Source organism: Antrostomus carolinensis, unplaced genomic scaffold (assembly GCF_000700745.2).
Source record: "Antrostomus carolinensis isolate BGI_N321 unplaced genomic scaffold, ASM70074v2 scaffold17931, whole genome shotgun sequence".
In the NCBI taxonomy this organism is placed as follows: domain Eukaryota; kingdom Metazoa; phylum Chordata; class Aves; order Caprimulgiformes; family Caprimulgidae; genus Antrostomus; species Antrostomus carolinensis.
This window is the reverse complement of record NW_010293681.1, coordinates 4,607-21,121: the sequence shown is the minus strand read 5'-3', so window position 1 is coordinate 21,121 and position 16,515 is coordinate 4,607. Positions and strand designations below refer to the sequence as shown.

General features: G+C 47.0%; 1 protein-coding gene across 1 annotated transcript in view; it reads right to left on the bottom strand.

Annotated features, from left to right (window-relative positions):
* Nucleotides 1–1,955: 1,955 nt before the first annotated feature.
* The window catches only part of SLC17A9 (solute carrier family 17 member 9), an 18,927-nt gene continuing 4,367 nt past the window's right edge, over nucleotides 1,956–16,515 (bottom strand). Inside the window, exons 3-14 of the mRNA XM_029087313.1 lie at nucleotides 12,666–12,863; nucleotides 10,591–10,730; nucleotides 9,810–9,909; nucleotides 8,769–8,899; nucleotides 7,854–7,950; nucleotides 6,893–6,989; nucleotides 4,596–4,683; nucleotides 4,244–4,278; nucleotides 3,562–3,677; nucleotides 2,839–2,894; nucleotides 2,447–2,476; nucleotides 1,956–2,119 (exon numbers count right to left, since the gene is read on the bottom strand). Of these exons, the coding sequence (XP_028943146.1) occupies nucleotides 1,956–2,119; nucleotides 2,447–2,476; nucleotides 2,839–2,894; nucleotides 3,562–3,677; nucleotides 4,244–4,278; nucleotides 4,596–4,683; nucleotides 6,893–6,989; nucleotides 7,854–7,950; nucleotides 8,769–8,899; nucleotides 9,810–9,909; nucleotides 10,591–10,730; nucleotides 12,666–12,863 (1,252 nt within the window). The remainder of the gene's footprint in view (nucleotides 2,120–2,446; nucleotides 2,477–2,838; nucleotides 2,895–3,561; nucleotides 3,678–4,243; nucleotides 4,279–4,595; nucleotides 4,684–6,892; nucleotides 6,990–7,853; nucleotides 7,951–8,768; nucleotides 8,900–9,809; nucleotides 9,910–10,590; nucleotides 10,731–12,665; nucleotides 12,864–16,515) is intronic.

Below are 16,515 nucleotides of genomic sequence, written 5' to 3'. Positions count from 1 at the left end.
CCTCCCCATTTTACCCCCTGATTTTAAGAGGCTTCCCAGCAGCATTGCTGTGTCCTGGCTCTGCAGCACTGCTGCACCCCACATACCGGGATGTACCCATGGTAGCAAAAGAAGTAGAGGAAAAAAAGTAGGGAAGAAAGCACAGAAGGAGAAAAAAATGCTTTCTTATCTCTCTGGCCCCCAGTCGAGCCACACTGATCCTGTATTCTCTTGCAGTTGCATCTTTATCTCTTAATACCCCCGTAAGTCGCTCAGCTTAGCTTAGTGGCACCCATCAGTGTCTCTGCAATTAAAAGGTTGTCAGTATTTTCACTATAAACCAAATTATTCAGCAACTTAACATGGTTCCAACATATCTTCCAAGAAGAAATCTGGCTAAAACAAAAGGAGAAGCAGGGGTAATTATTTTTTTTTAAAGACAATGAATCTGATGAACCTTTAGCTTTCCTGCATGGCGAGATCCCCTGGGAAATCTGCTCCCAAGTCTCAGCTTGGGAAGTCTCAGCTTGAAGTTTCCTAGTAAGCACTAGAGAAATCACAGAGATCCTTTCAGGCTGCAAGCACGGGGTGAGAGGAAAAGCAATGAATTCCTTGAATATGAAATGTCACATTTCAAATAGATCCTACAAAACCAGAAACTGTAGGCTGGTAAATCCTTCTCTTCTAGAAATACCGTGGGTTTTGGTGGGAGTACCACTCAAAATAAACATGCAGCATCAGGCCTCAAGTACATAAAATATAGAATTTGGTACTTAAATTTAAAAATATTTATAAATAACTTAAGACATTCAGGCTCAGAGGCGTGTACAGCCAAGTGTTTCCTTCTGACATGGGAAACTGCAGGGATCCACAGCCAATAGGGATGGATCCCCAGTGGATCCCCAATGGAGAAATTTGCTTTACACTTCACATAGAAACAAAACCTGACCGCTGCAGGCTCTTTGGAAAGTGTCCCACACCACTTTGAGAGCACATGGAGGACACGTCTGATCAAGCAGAAATCATTTGGGAGTATAGATCCATAGCACGGAACGTGATCTGTTCTTCTTATACATTCACACCATCTGGCAGAAGAGCTCCCAGGGGATTCCTCGGATGTGAGGTCACCCCAGCTAAGCCTGACCATGGGTGACTGAAGTTTTCTTCTGCTTTCATGTTGGAGTTGGTCTACCTTGGCTCGGGGCTGGGGTAAAGCGACCCAGGAGACAGGGGAACCCTTGAGTTCTGCCCTTGAGCAAAGATGAGCTCAGTTGGTTTGAGCCAACTGCTCTGCAGCCTCCCAGCTCAGCTCAAGCACGGTGAAGGTAGTACTGATGCAACCTCATGCCCCTGGGTAGACAACAGACATCCAGCCAGAAGACTTCTCCTGAAAAGCCTTGAATTCATCTCCCAACCCCTTTTCTTGTACACTTGGCTTGTACCTGTCGAGCAGATTGCAAAATGAAGGCACACAAGGGAGGGTTAAGGTCAGAGGTACATTTGTTTGGATGATTCCTTTCATGTAGTTCTGAGGACACATGTTGTGTGGCAGCCCGAGAATGGGCCACCCTCTCTGCGGTCACAGGACAGCAGAGCATGGAGGGACCTGCTCCCATCATGGCAAAGCAGCTCCCTTCAGCGAGCGACCTTCAGAGACAAGCCAGGTAAGCTGCTTCAGCCACACAGATATTTGTCTACTAGACATGGACTGGGGCAAACTGGTCACACAGGCTGTATCCTCACTGGAGATGTTGAACTGGATGGCTCTGCAGGCCATCAGCTATGCCCTGAGCAAAAAATGAACCCTAAATTTCTTTTCTCCCATGGGTTTCATCCAGACCCATTATGTACTTCATCTCAGGATAGATTTTTTTTTCCTATTAAACACCTAAAAAAAATAATTCTTTGGCACTTGTGCAACAATGACACATAGACATGACACTCTCCTGTCCTTCAGCTGCCTGCTGGGCTCATCCCTAGAGGTCCATATATGTAGAGTCTGTGTCCACCCTCTGGGCCTCTCCAAACATGAGGAATGCACAGAGACCAATGCTGTTAACAGCAGCCACCAGGTTAAAAACAGAAATCCAGGAGCCAGTCGTCTCAATCAGGTAGCCAGCCAAGTACACGCAGATGACACCTGAGACAGGAGAGGATCACAGAATCACCCAGATTGGAAAACACCTTGAAGATGATTAAGTCCCACCATGAACCCAACACTGACAAGTCCCCGACTAACCCACGTCCCTCAGCACTGTGTCTACATGACTCTTCAATCCCTCCAGGGATGGGGACTCCACCACTGCCCTGGGCAACCCCTTCCAATGCCTGAGAACCCTTTCAGCAAAGAAATTCTTCCTAATACTCTTCCTAAGAGAAAGAAATGCAAAGGCTCTGGGGTCAGACCCTGCCTGCCTGTGAGGAGAGGACTCCCAAGGAAAGGATGAGCCATAGGAAGGTACTTTACCTAGGAGGGCTCCACCTGTATTCCCCACACCTGTAAAGAAAAGTAAGGAATTGTATATTAGAAACTCACAAACATGAGCAGCTTCCTCTGCACTCCCACCCGACCCCCAGACCACACGCACAGCCCAATGCCTTGCTGATGGCAGGGACAACCAACGCTCATCCTCATCCCCACCCCATGGTGCAGGTGAGCATTTGGCAAGTTGAAAGGTACGTTGGTGCAGTCACCTGCCCCTGGCACTGGCACGTGTATCACCAAGGGAGGCTGAGGCTGCACGTGCAGAACAGACATTGCACAGAGCTATTCCTGCTCTAACCTTAATGCTGATGACCATGTTCCCTGCCATGGACACCACCTCTCCACCACAACCAAAAACCCACTGGAATCCTTACCAAAGAGTAAGCCAGCACACGAGGGAGCCAGATCCTGCACGTTTACTGAAATGCCACTAGTGAGAGAGAGGAAAATGGTTGTTTTAATGGAGCACGATGGTTCTTTCATCATTTAAGCAGAGTTTGGTTTGCCAAACAAAAGGAAGAGGTCCTAGACAATAAATGGTGCTGGCAGGAGAAAGGAGGAAAGCGATGGAGCACTGGAATAGGCTGCCCAGGGAGGTTGTGGAGTCTCCGTCTCTGGAGATGTTCAAAACCCACCTGGACACTTTCCTGTGCAACCTGCTGTAGGGAACCTGCTTTGGCAGGGGGGTTGGACTGGATGATCTCCAGAGGTCCCTTCCAACCCCACCATTCTGTGATTCTGTGACTGGGAGTGAAGCAATGCAGGAAAGTACCAGGAGGAAAAGGATTCAGCTCAAAGCATTCAGAGGGGCCAAAATGCAATTCCATTCCTGCTTCAGCTCCCTAATTCCTGCCTGGTCCAACATGCCCTCCAGTACACCAAGCCCTTCCCCATCCTAGAGGTTTGCTGGCTCAATTCCAAGCCAGCAGGCACTCAAGTCCACCAGCCCTGCAGCGACCAACACACGATACTCAGACAAGCAGTCATGACAAGATACTCAGACAGTCATGATGGAGACAGCCTCCTCCGAGACCCCAAAATGCAGAGTGTGGGTCAGAGCTAAGGGTCACAGCCAGCGTCATTGTCACACTCATTACCTGTGGTTAAAGGTCTGAAGTCCAACCGAGGCGGAGGCAAAGACTATTGCTTTGCAAAAACTGGATGTCTGGCCCAGGCACAAAGCAAAAATGCTTGAGACACCGGAACCAATGACCTGGAAGAAAGGGAGAATGACATAGCACAGCACATCTCTGTGAGGAAGAAATCAACTCCTCTCACAGACAAACTGGTCCCTTTTACAATGGCAAGAGCTCGTAGGCACCAGGTGCTCCTCAAGCCTATTTTTTTCCCCCAGTGTCCTGTTTTTCTGTGCCAGAGGTTTGTCCAGAGGGATGCCAAGCTGTGGAGCAGAGGATACGCTGTGCTCTCACCCAGTGTTTCTATTTCTGCTCCTCCTTGTACTGCTATTTCCTAGTATCTAAGGGATCATTTGGAGTCACAGAATATGGTTGGCCTTTGCCTGTGAAAGAAAACCTCTTTGGAGCACTCACAAATCTCTGCTCAATGTTACCTTTGGTCCATGCTCTGTTCCTCAGTCAGGGTTTTCCTCTGGATTTCATTTCCCATACACACTGACCAGCAGTCTATCTGCAAAGCTAGAGAACTTTTCCTCTTTCCACCTATAACCACCAACCCAGCTCCATAAGAGGTCCCATCTGCCATGCAAGCAGATCTCAGCAGGTAGCCCGAGTGTCACTCCTGTGGCTTCAGCTCTCTTACCTGCATGAATTTACGAATGGTGATGGTTTTGTACCCTGGAAGAGAAAGGAGAGTTGCAGTGAAGCACAGCTCACCGGGTCTCCTTGTTCAGATGGCCAGGAGACCACAGAGTAAGCGGATTTCAAATAGCCAGATTTCATCTCCAGGTGGATATTGCAATTGAAATCAAAGGGAGCCCCAAACACATGGATGAGATTTGGACCCTGCAATATTTATCCCACTTTCATATCAGAATTTCACGTTGTCTGTTTGCTGGGTCTTCTCCTTACCAACCAGCCCACCTCCTCCCACCCAGGTCCTCTTTCTACATCACATAAAACAGGAGCTGAGGAAAAGCCAAAAGAGCTCTTACCCTGGTTGATTAAATGGTCAGACAGAAATCCACTGAACAAGCTTGTTGGAATTGCAACCAGCCAGGGGACTACATTAAACACCCAACCCTGAAAGGAAGCAAAAATCAAGAGAGATTTGCTGTCAGAGATCAATTTGTCTTCAAATATTTATTTGATAGTCTGTGATATCTGTAGAAAGGGAAAAAAATGAAGTGATCAGGACTTCTTGCAGGATCTGTACCCACTTTGCACAGCAAGGTCTCAGCTACCCCCTGCACCCCTCCAAAGTCTGTAAGGTGGCAGGTGTATCACGGGGCTGTGGCATTCAGTAGGTTTGTTGTCTTTCCTTCTGCCCTGGTGACCCTGAATTCAGGGAAGAGGCAGAAACCTCTGTCTGCTCCAGGAAAGAAGAATTAAACATGGCAAAGTTTACAGTTCAGCAAGGTGATGTGGCAGAGAGCCAGAGAGCTCTGGAAAGCAAGCTGTAGGTTTTAACTCTGCCCCGTGGGTCACCAGTAAAGCTGTCGGCAAAATTTCCAACCTCATTAGCAGTGTTACTGTGAAACTGAGGGAGCAGAGCTGGATTTTCTAATGCCAGGATTAGGTAACATTATGGGTAACAACATACTTTGGTCTATTTTCAGTTAAGCGAGCTTGCTGCAGTTGTAATCACAGATGATTACTGGTCATCTGGATTACAGCTGCTCAGAGGCATTTTGGTGCCCAGATCCCAGGAGGAGCTGAAATCAGTGAGGGTTGGGCTGGGCTTCATCTCAGTTGGTTGAACCTACCCATCCATCCATCATCCCCCACATCTGCCCCTTTGCTCAGAGCCCATCACCTATGGAGGCATCCCTCTCTTCCTTGCCACAGCAGGATGCCTGGCTTCAGGATGCTCGAGAGGGCTGAATAATCTTGGGTTTGAATAATCCCGTTTCAGCTGCTTCTAGAAATTGTACTGGTGCCCATCTACATCTTTCAATGCCTTTGAAATTTTGGGTGTTGGTCACTTGTGAAAATATTACCCCATAAGGTTTGTGGGGTAATATCTCTGGTGTCTGTTAACACCAGCTGGGGTTGCTCAGCAAGTCAATCCCAACACACCAAACCCCTCTTATCTCATCCATCATCCTGAGCAGCATGAGCCAAAACCCTCAGTCACCTCCATCCAGGTGGGCTGGAGGCAGCTGCTGAGGCAGCGGTGAAGGCAGCTCACCTGCAGAAAGGGACTTTGACCAGTAGGTGACATTGGTTTCCCACATTAAGGATTCTCATCCATCCTTTAAAATCAAGAATCCTCAAGCCTCGTTTTATTAAAATGTATGATGATGAGATGCGGGAACGCTATAGAGTGCGTCTTACATAAGGGCATCACCATATAATGCTTAACAGATGGTAAATTATTGCTGCACAAGCGTATTACTCGAGGTGCACAGATCTTGTCACAACAATATGTTTGCTGGTTTAATACACGATTTTAATATAAATATCAAGTATGCCATAAAGCGCCTTATAAATGGAATATGAAAAGGCATTTGTAAGCGGCTCTGAAAATTATAAAAGCTGAACGAAGCCATTGTGGGAAAGATTGTCTGAGTTTCTGAGAATAAGAAGATCAAAATAGTAGCTCTCGGCTCAGATAAATATTGCCTAGGTTTCTGAAAAATCATAGAAACATAGAATCAAGGAATGGTTTGGGTTGGAAGGGACCTTAAAGCTCATCCAGTTCCAGCCCCCCTGCCATCAGCAGGGACACCTTCCACTAGACCAGGTTGCTCAAAGTCTCATCCAACCAATACAGGGAACATCACTTGTGCTGAGGGAAGTTTTTAGAGTGTTTTTGAAATATACATTATTAATAGTAATTATTTTGAGAGTACAGTTAAAAACCCCGTGAAAACCCAGGACTGGAGGGGTTGATAGTCATTTGCACCAGCACAATGTCATGAGCTCTATGCCATTTGAAAACCATCCTTCCCTCAGAAGAAAAGCAGTCTAAAAACCAAATATAACCCTCTCTTCCTTGCCTGGAAGGTGCCCCAGCTCTGCCTCATTTCAGCATCCCTAAACAAGCAACTAGAAACCAACCTCTGCCTGCCTGGAGGGAGGATGCTTGCACACATCTCCAAAGGCATGAGCAGGGGGCAACAACTCCTAACCCAGCAGAGAAGCCTCCCACCTCCTCCTGCCTCCCAGCCTGCTCTCACCAACTCCTTCTGCCATCATCTTCCTCCCTAACCAACCCATTTCAGCTGGTACCCAGCACAACCCCATTTATACAGAGAGCAGGAATACTGGGATCTCAGAGCCAACTTACCTTTGACTCGGGGAAAGTTTCCTTAAAGAAAGTTGGCAGCCAGGAAAGGAGAGTGAAAAACGTGCTGGCTGTAGAAAGCTGAGCGATGATGACAGCCCTGAAAATACACAGCGGGGAGGAAATCACCAGGAGTGACAGGTCACACTGGGTGGGAAACGGGCACTTGAGCAACTTCATATTTCAGTTCCTGGTCTATAAATAAATCCCTGTCAGTGCTACAATTGCTTCCTGAGATTGTTTCATAGATAACTACTGCTTTTGGCTTCCCACTTGTAGCACCGCTCAACGTCAGCCCCTGGGTTCAGGTGAAGTTAATTGCAGCGGCAATTCTGCGAGTGTTTTTTCCCACCAGTCCCTTCCAGCGTTGCAAGAGCTATCCCGCTCCAAGAGGTGCTGTTTGGGGTTTTCTAGGGATTTCTTATCAGATGTTCCATGGTTATTCAAGGTAGGAATGGGCTTGCTGCCCTGCAGCCCCATCACCCTCCTCCCTGTCTTTAAACACGCTTGGATGAGCTTCAGTACCAAATGCAGAATCCCAAAGACAAAATGGTTATTAGAAAGATATTTGGTCAACAATGACAACACAACCTGTGCCACCCACTACCCCTGAGCAGCACTTCTTAGGAGCCCATTACAAGCAGCATTTCTAACAAGAAGAGTGGAGAATATCACACTGAAGGAGAATGTGACCCACGCAGGGAACCACCTGTGGAAGATCTCCCAGCACCATTCAAGGCTGACATTCCTCTGGATAGAACATAAAGCTCCTTTTGCCAAGTTTACCTTTTTAGTTCTTTATTTCTCCAGAAGGGATTAGAAAACCTGGGCATGTTTCCCAAATATATAAATAAGTGGACAAAATACACATAGTTAGAAAAATAAGGATAGAGAGGAGAAAAAGCCCTCGGAAGGTGGGTGCTCCCCAGCCCTGCTGATGCTGGAAGCCACCTCAGCTGCCTACCATATCGGTGCCTTCCTAAACAGCTGCTTCCAGGGAACTTTGGTCTGCTTGGATATCGAAAGGCCTCTCATTAAATAACCTATAGGGATGATGAGTTCTGCAGGGAAGAAAACATACAAAGGAAAGCTGTGATCAGTATTTTTCTGTGCAGCTGGAGGGAGTCCTGTGAGACCGCTCTACGACTACCTTTAATCTCCTTCTAACTCATTTTTTGGTTATACCAGCATTGAATGCTCATTAAAACACCTTGTTATGTTGATCACAATTTTTCCACTGCACCCACACACTTCCCCATCCAGCCACCTTCACCCATTTGTTATTTCTCTTGTTATAATTAAACAAAAATCCCTTGGGCAGGGACCAGGTTTGGATTTTGTGCAGCACCAGGCACACACCAGGCTCCTGATGGGCTGAGCACCTACAGATCATGCTCACACTAATAATGCTGTAGCCAGGTGTAATGGTTTCCTCATGTGTGGGATTACTGCCAGTTATTTAGGAAGAGATATTCTGGATTAACTGGTTTTTAAAAGCTCTATGTGTAGATGCTCTTAGTTTGGAATAAGCATCTTGCCCTGCTTTAGCTTAATCCACTTTGAAGATCACGCTCTGTTGGGTGTTTTCACTGGTGCTTAAGAGTCCTGAGGAGTCAGATCAGGCTCTTGACAGCAACATAATCCAGCGTGGGACTAGAAATAGGAAATCAGCAACACCAGAGCTCAAACCCTTGTTTCTGGGTTTAGCATCTTGGGTGAGATGCAGTGTGTATTACAGAAGACATCTGAACAAAAAGTCTTTGTGTAAAACATGATCTTGGAAACACAGGGGATTTGCAGAAAATACCAGAGAGGTGTCACTCGGGTCCTGCAGCCTCAGGAGTGTTGGCAGCCTGAGGGATGTTGGCACTGGGCTTACCTTTCTCACTCAGGAGGTACTTGCAGGTGCAGTAAACCCAGAGCAATGTCAGCAAACCAGAGAAGTAGAAAACGCTCTCCCAGCCATACCAGTCCAGGAGGAGAGATCCTGCCCCACCGATCACCAGTGTCCTGCAAGGGAAACCAGCCTGATGCACAGCTCTGCGAAAGGGCTGGCTGAGAGTGTTTGGATTGCACCATCAATGGGAGATGTGTCCTGGGGTGGATGCTACAGGTCACTAAATGCACTTTAAAAAGCCATCAGCTGCTGTGTGTGCAGGGACTGCCCACCTGCCTGGTCACCCTGAGACTCTGCAACCTGCCCTGTTCCCCATGTGGCATCTTGGGATCTTCAGCTGGGGATGAGAAACCACTAAGGGACCTCATGCTGCACTGGAGGTGTTCCAGAAACAGGGATATCGTTTAGTGGGCATGGTGGTGTTGAGTTGATGGTTGGACTGGATGATCTTAAAGGTCTTTTCCAACCTTAATGATTCTGTGATTCTGTGAAATACACTCGTCAGGGAAAGGAAATGAGGCTGCTGGTGTGCAGAAAGTATCTCAGAGAACATCTAAATCAGCAAAAGAAATGAGTACACTGGAAAACTAAGTGATTAAACACATGAATATTTCTTTTTTGCTTTTAAGCAACCATTTCATTTAGAAAGGAAATTCTCATGGAGATTAGCAGAGCCAGGGAAGTTATATTATCCCCATCTATCAGAAAGGACAGGTGACCAGTCTCAGGCTGACCCTCACTCTTCCTACTGGATCAGGCTGTTTCCCACTGTAATTAGATGTTGCAAACACTCTTCAAAGTTTGGCTTGAAGAGAAAACAAAACAAAACAAAATAAAACATAAATCCTTGACGTGCATGACAGCAACTGCCTGAGGCTTCCTCAGCTGCAGCCTCTGTCCTCAAGGACCCAAGAATCCACATGTACTTTGGGCTGCAAGTTTTGCCTCCAACTATTTGATGACATTTCACCATATATGATGTCCAGAGACTGTCACTCACAGCTCAAAGCCTTCTGAACTTACCCAAACTGTGAGCCAGTCCCCACTGTGCTGTAGGTGAAGGCTCGCTCGCTCTCCCGGACCTTCTGGGACAGCAGACTGGCCAGGGACGGGAAATACACCCCTGTGAGCAACGGGAGCAAGGCAGGGAGCAGTCAGGCTCCTGTGCCCTCGTCAGCAAATGAAAAGCAAATTTAAAAGATCCAGCAGGAGCTAAACACTGAGACAAAGCAACAAAAAACCCTTGGGGAATTCAAAACAAGGATATAAAATAAAACAAGTGACTCCATCACCATGAAAGGTTTGTTTGTGCCTCTCCATCATCCCGTTTCATCATCGCTGCTGTGACTGTAAATCCATCAGTGCCAATGCACTTATCCCAATGGTTCCCCAATGCTGCAGCTCGGCAAGAGGGAAGGAAAATCATCCCAAATTATCCAAAACTTTTGGTAAGGACCAATATTTTCCCAAGTCCTTTAAAGGAGCTTCTAAAATGTGGAAAATCAAACAGGAACAGTGATGATTTCAGAAGCCAGCAGCCCTTGTCTGGCAGAGAGATTTCTACAGGAGAACGATTGGTCAGCGACTTTCTCTAGAAATGTCACTTTTGGGGTTTTTTTTCCTGTGGAAGTTCTGGATGTGGAGGCAGTTTTGAGGCAGGGAATTGCTTGAACACACAGGAGAAGGATTCATGCACTACAAACCACAGGAGTTGCATCTGAATTTGCTGCACACGAGCCCCCCCCTGCAAGGAAGCCCCTGGACAGACGGACACACAGACACGTGCTCAGGACAGGGGTCTCACCTTGCAGCAGTCCCATGAGGAACCTGGAGGAGGTCATAAAAACAAGATGGGCAGAAGTGATCTGGGTGAGCAGCGGGGTGAGGACCGTCAGGAACCCCCAGGCTGAGGCTGAGAGGAGGAGGACTTTCTCACCTCCTATTCTGGAAGACAGAAAACACATGATCAAAAACAAGGGGAGGGTAAAAGGGTGAAGTTCCTCACTCAAGACTCAAGTGTTCTTCCCAGTTTAGCCTGTTTCTAAGAGCAACCTTTCAGTCAAACCTGTTCTTCTCTTACAAATGTCTTTAGTCCTCTGGGAAATAGCCCTGACCTCCTCCCTTCCCCACCTCCTGCTCCCCTGGAGCAGGAACCGAGGGGTTGGCCACTGGCATGGCTCTCACTGAGAGCCACCAGCACTGGCCACCCAACTCCAGCACACACCAACCCCAGAGACACCACTGCCTTGATGCCCTCAAGTCTCTGATGGAGGGAAAGCCCAAGCTGCTGTCACTGTTCTGCTTTTCTTAACCAATGACAGTGTTTTCTCTTCCATCTGCTCTTCTGCATCAGCTCTGCCTGTTCACACGTGGGGTTTTGCAGACATTTGCTTGCAAATGATTAAGGAACATCATTAAATAGCACAAAAAGTGCCATTAAAGTGCACTGCATGGATAATGTACTCCTTCCAGGCATGTGCTCCTCACAAGAGGTTTCATAGGAAAGCCCTCCTCACTGAGTATGGGCTGGCTGGGGAAAAGAACTCGAGCAGATAATTACTTAGATCTTTCCTTACTACCTGGGGAAGTTGTTTTTTAGTTGATATGATAAAATGGAGACACTTAGTTTTCCCAAACCTGATGGAAATTGTGATGGGGGCTTGCTTGTGAAAAGACTGCATGAAAATATAGGGTGGAAAAACTGGAGGTGCTGAACTGGAAATGAAGATAGACTCTGCAGATCAAACAGAACAAAGCTGTGCTCCTTGTAAATAAAGGAAATATCTTCTTCTTATGGTTAGTGGTTGCAGCTATAAACCCTTCCAAAAGGTTGTCCCAGCACCACTGCTTGTTAATGGACAAATAACAGTCCTAGTGAGCAGCAGCTATGAACTACAAACCCTTCCAAAAGGTTGTCCCAGCACCACTGGGATTAAGCTGCTTGTTAATGGACAAATAACACTCCTGGTGAGCAGCAGCTATGAACTATCCAAGAAACATCAGCATTTATCACTTTTCTAAAATAAAGTCTGCTTTACACCCACTATTTCTTTCACCAGATTAACATGTAAGCTTGTGGGTTTGGGTTTTTTTTAATTCCAGTTACTGAATTGGTGCTAAAAACAACCTCTATCAGAACAATCATGCTGCTATAAAAGTGCTCTTCGCTGTTTCCAGGTGCAAAAAAAAAAAACCCTATGTTGGTCTAAGTGTCCATTAACATGACTGTAGGTCTCTCCTGGCATCTGCTAGGCAGGAACTGTCAAGGCAGTAATGATCATGTAGATGTTCCTCATGTTTGCTGGGGCTTTTGGTAGCACAAAGTCCTTCAGTGTGTGCTGCCCTACAAGCATAATGCCAATTTTAAGACCCAGAGATCTAATCAGACAGTCAAAAACACACATGTCCCTTTTGAATCAGAGCTACAGACCTCAAGTGAGGCTGATGGAGAGACCTCAGCTGCTTTCAGAGCAACCAGCAGTGCCCCAGAAAGCTTCTCCCCATGGACACGCTTCACCCTCCCACCCCATCACTATCCCAGGGTGAAAATTTCATAGTCTCTGTTGAGACTTGAACTGAGAGGTCAAACTGGATTGAATATTGGATTGGATATTCAGAGTGGATATCAGGAAAAATTTCTACACTGAAAGGTTCTCAGGCTCTGGAACAGGCTGCCCAGGGAGGTGGTTGAATCCCCATCCCTGCAGGGATTTAAAAGATGGGTAGATGAGGTGCTCAGAGATCTGGGTTAATAGTGGGCAGGTATGGTTGGACTCAATGATCTCAAAGGTCTTTTTCAACCAAACAATTCTATGAAAACCAAGCTAAGTGCCATTGAAAAGCCTGAGCAGAGGAAAATATGAGAATAATTTCCAGTACTGATCACTGATATGTCCTCCAATAATCTGTGTCAAGCAGTAGCCCCAGAAGAAGCTGCTGAGCACTATGCCGGACTGCTTCTTGTCCCAGCTGAAGTGGGTGCTCAGGGCGACGGCGCAGATGGGCACGGTGACACGGGCACAGTACAGCAGACACGTCCCCAGCAGCAACATCACCGTCCAGACGCGGGACTCGGGCCTGTGAAGATGGAGAGGAAGATGAGGAAAGGGCAGCTGGAGTGGTCTGCCTGGTAGATCCATGCATACCGAGGGCTTACAGGTCAGACTGGTTTGCTTGCAAGCCCTAACCAGTCTGTCTTGATAAAATAAAGGTCAGTGCAATCCCCTTGTGGCACAGCTTTTCTGACACAGAGGTATCACATCTGGGGACATTCAGGAATGACACTAACTTTCATCCCAAACATTCTTTGACCCCACAGCAGCAAAACAATAGTGTCTGTCCCTAGGCTGCAAGGTGGAACTGGAACGGGCTGCTTGGACATTGTTGACGGCAGATCAAGGGAAAGGCCTGGTGGAAACCTGGTTTGTTTGCTTTTTTTTTTTCCCGCCCCAAACAAAAGCTTTAGAAACTGTTCTTGAAAAGATAAGGATAACAAAGGAAAGGTCAGTGCATGAGGTTGGAAGCATTTTGCATGAGACACACTGGCTTGGTAGCAAACATTTGCTATTTGGCATTCCTACCCATTCCCCAAGGGAGGTGATGTGTGTGTTACCATCCCAAAGTAGGAGGGAGATGGAGGAGACAAGACATGATGGGGCTGAAGAGTCCAGGGAGAGGAGTAGGATAATCCAGCCTGCCCTAATAAAAAGTTTAAAATGATATTATTAGACACTGGAACAGGTTGCCCAAGGAAGTTGTGGCTGCTCCTCCCTGGAAGTGTTGAAGGCCAGGCTGGATGAGGCTTTGAGCAACCTGGTCTAGTGGAAGGTGTCCCTGCTGCTGGCAGGGGGGTTGGAACTGGATGATCTTTAAGGTCCCTTCCAACCCAAACCATTCTGTGATTCTATGATTATTTATATGTTAACAGAACATGCTCAGTTTTGGTCCATGAATACTCAGCCCCAAGAAAAGTACCCCTGCAGAAGGAGCAGGTTGGAAATACATGGGAAGGTAATTTTCTCCTGCTCCAAGTCACCAACATGCTTCTGGAGCTGAGACCTACATTTTGCTGCAACCCTCAGGTGTAGGTGACCCCCTCTGCCCTCCCGCAGCCCCACTAACATCACTCTGGGTCCCCCTTTGCCTGTGAATTATGGAGTTAAAAGCTTAATGAGAACACCCACTATTTGTATTATTGGTATTTGGTTATTTTTACACCCAGAGGCCAGAGCACAAAACACTGAGCAAACAGACTCTCTCTGCTCCAGAAATGACTCTGGAATTCACTGTACCGGGGCATTAACCTCTGTGCTTTCCACCCTACTAACCATATCTCCCTTCTGCACAGGTCACTTTTTCTATTGAAATGAGCATTTCTTTCTCTCTACAGGAACGATGATAAATGGAGGTTAATCCTTCACAACACAAAACCATTTATAAATGTGTCAAATGGCCCGTCACAGAGGGAGGCAAAGGAACAATGAGAAGTAAAACACACCGGGCAGCCGTGCCCGCTGGAGGTGAATTTATTGCTGTTTCCTGACGAAGCAGATAAGCAGCTCAGTGCCAACCTCTGGCAGGAGGAACTGGAAACGTTTCAGCTGCTGCTTTGGAGGTTGGAACCATCGTTACTGTGCACACATATAAATGTTTAAAATAACACAGGAACTAGAAAACTTTGTGTGTGTCTTTGCTGGGGGAATAAGTAACCAAGGGTTGACCTGCCTCAGGCATTTGAACCGGGTGATAAACACTCTCCCAGTCCCTACTGGTCTTACGCTGAGAGGAAGATATGCAGCAACCATATCACAGAATCACAGAATGGTGGTTGAGATAGGGAACTTCTGGAGAGAGTCCAGCGGAGGCTACAAAGATGATGAGAGGCTGGAGCATCTCCCATACGAGGGAGAGGCTGAGAGAGCTGGGACTCTTCAGCCTGGAGAAGAGCAGCCTGAGAGGGGATCTGATCAATGTTTATCAATATCTAAAGGGTGGGTGTCAAGAGGATGGGGCCAGACTCTTCTCAGTGGTGGCCAGTGATAGGACAAGGGGCACAAGCTGGAACACAGGAGGTTCCACTTAAACAGGAGGAAAAACTTCTTTCCTGTGAGGGTGTCGGAGCCCTGGGACAGGCTGCCCAGAGAGGCTGTGGAGTCTCCATCTCTGGAGATGTTCCAAACCCACCTGGACACTTTACTGTGCAACCTGCTCGAGGTGACCCTGCTTTGGCAGGGGGGTTGGACTGGATGATCTCCTGAGGTCCCTTTCAACCCCAACTATTCTGTGATTCTGTGAAAGCACAGCTCAGATACAGCAGCAGGAGGGGATTGCCAAGCAGAGATGTTCTCCCAACAAGGCTCTTCCTCAGCTGATGTTTTGACAAAACTCTGGTGAATTATTTTCTCTTGACTTTTACTCTTTTTCAAAAGCACTAAATAAATCTTGGGGTATATTACATGGTCTCAATGCTCTCTTTAATCACTACTCCAACCTATACATTTATCTTCTGTCCCTCTACGTTTAAATACATCAATAGCCACTTCTGCTCAAAAGAAATGGAGAATATAAAAATGGCTTCAGACTGCCACTTGCTCCATAGGTAGCACATCCAGCTGGGAAAATCCACTCAAACAATACCAGTGTCAAATGTAATCACTAGCTGCCCACACCCACCTGAAAGCACGGCAAGAACTATTTCTCTGCAAGGACGTTGATGTGCTTGCATCAGAGGAAAGAGCTTTGTAAATGCATTTTCTCCTAATTATAGTTATCACAGAGGCTGCTGATGAGTCAACGTTCTGCTCCGTGCAAAACAACAACAGCAAAGGTTACAGGAGAAACCTCAACCAGCACAAAGGGGAAAAATTCAAACTCTCCTTCAAAAAACTAAGGAATAAGGACAAATCAAACAGTAGTTTTTTGTAGGTGACACCAGCCATTTGAGAAGCATTAACAAATTAAATCTGATGGCTTCCCTGATGAGCGAGGTAAAGATAATCTGTGCTGGAGATAACCAAACTGAGTTGGAGTAAAGTACATCTAAACCTAATGAAGTCACCACCGTTGGTGTCATTGGTGTCATTGGTGTCACTGCCCATCTCACCAGCCACGCAGACAGACCCAGCATCTCCCCACAAGCCTGGGCTGGTCCTGGATGAGCCCTGGCTACATGGGGCTGAAACCTCTGTGGGAAGGGGCAGCCACCTCCAAACCATGGGCAGGTGAATCACTGGAGCTTGTCTGGAGCCACCTAATTGACTTAATAGGTCCTCACTGCCCAGTCTGTGCTCTCCTGACCTGTCATGCCTCTCTACTTGCAAGAAACAGGCACTGCAGGTGCATCCTCTTCTGCAAGTCACCAAAACCCTCCTTACAGAGCAAAGCAGCCATGCAGCTAGAAGACACTTCCCATTTCATAAACCTCCAACCACCACCCAGACAGTCTATAATTACTTTGAGCCCTAATGACACTTCCTGGGTGGCTTTTTGTAGGTAGCAGCCCTATATTTGAGCAGCCCTGTCTGATACCTGTCAGTTCTCCTCCTCCAAATGAAGCCCTGGGCACTGGGTGGTCACAGCTTTGCTTTGAAACATCTAGTGATTCCCTTGGGACTCATCTCCCACCAACCAAATGGATCCCTCACCTAGGGCACAGTGGTTAAAACTGATTTTTAAGGATGTCTGGAAGCCCCAAAGGGGTAAAACCAAGCCAAGCCATCCCACAGTAGAA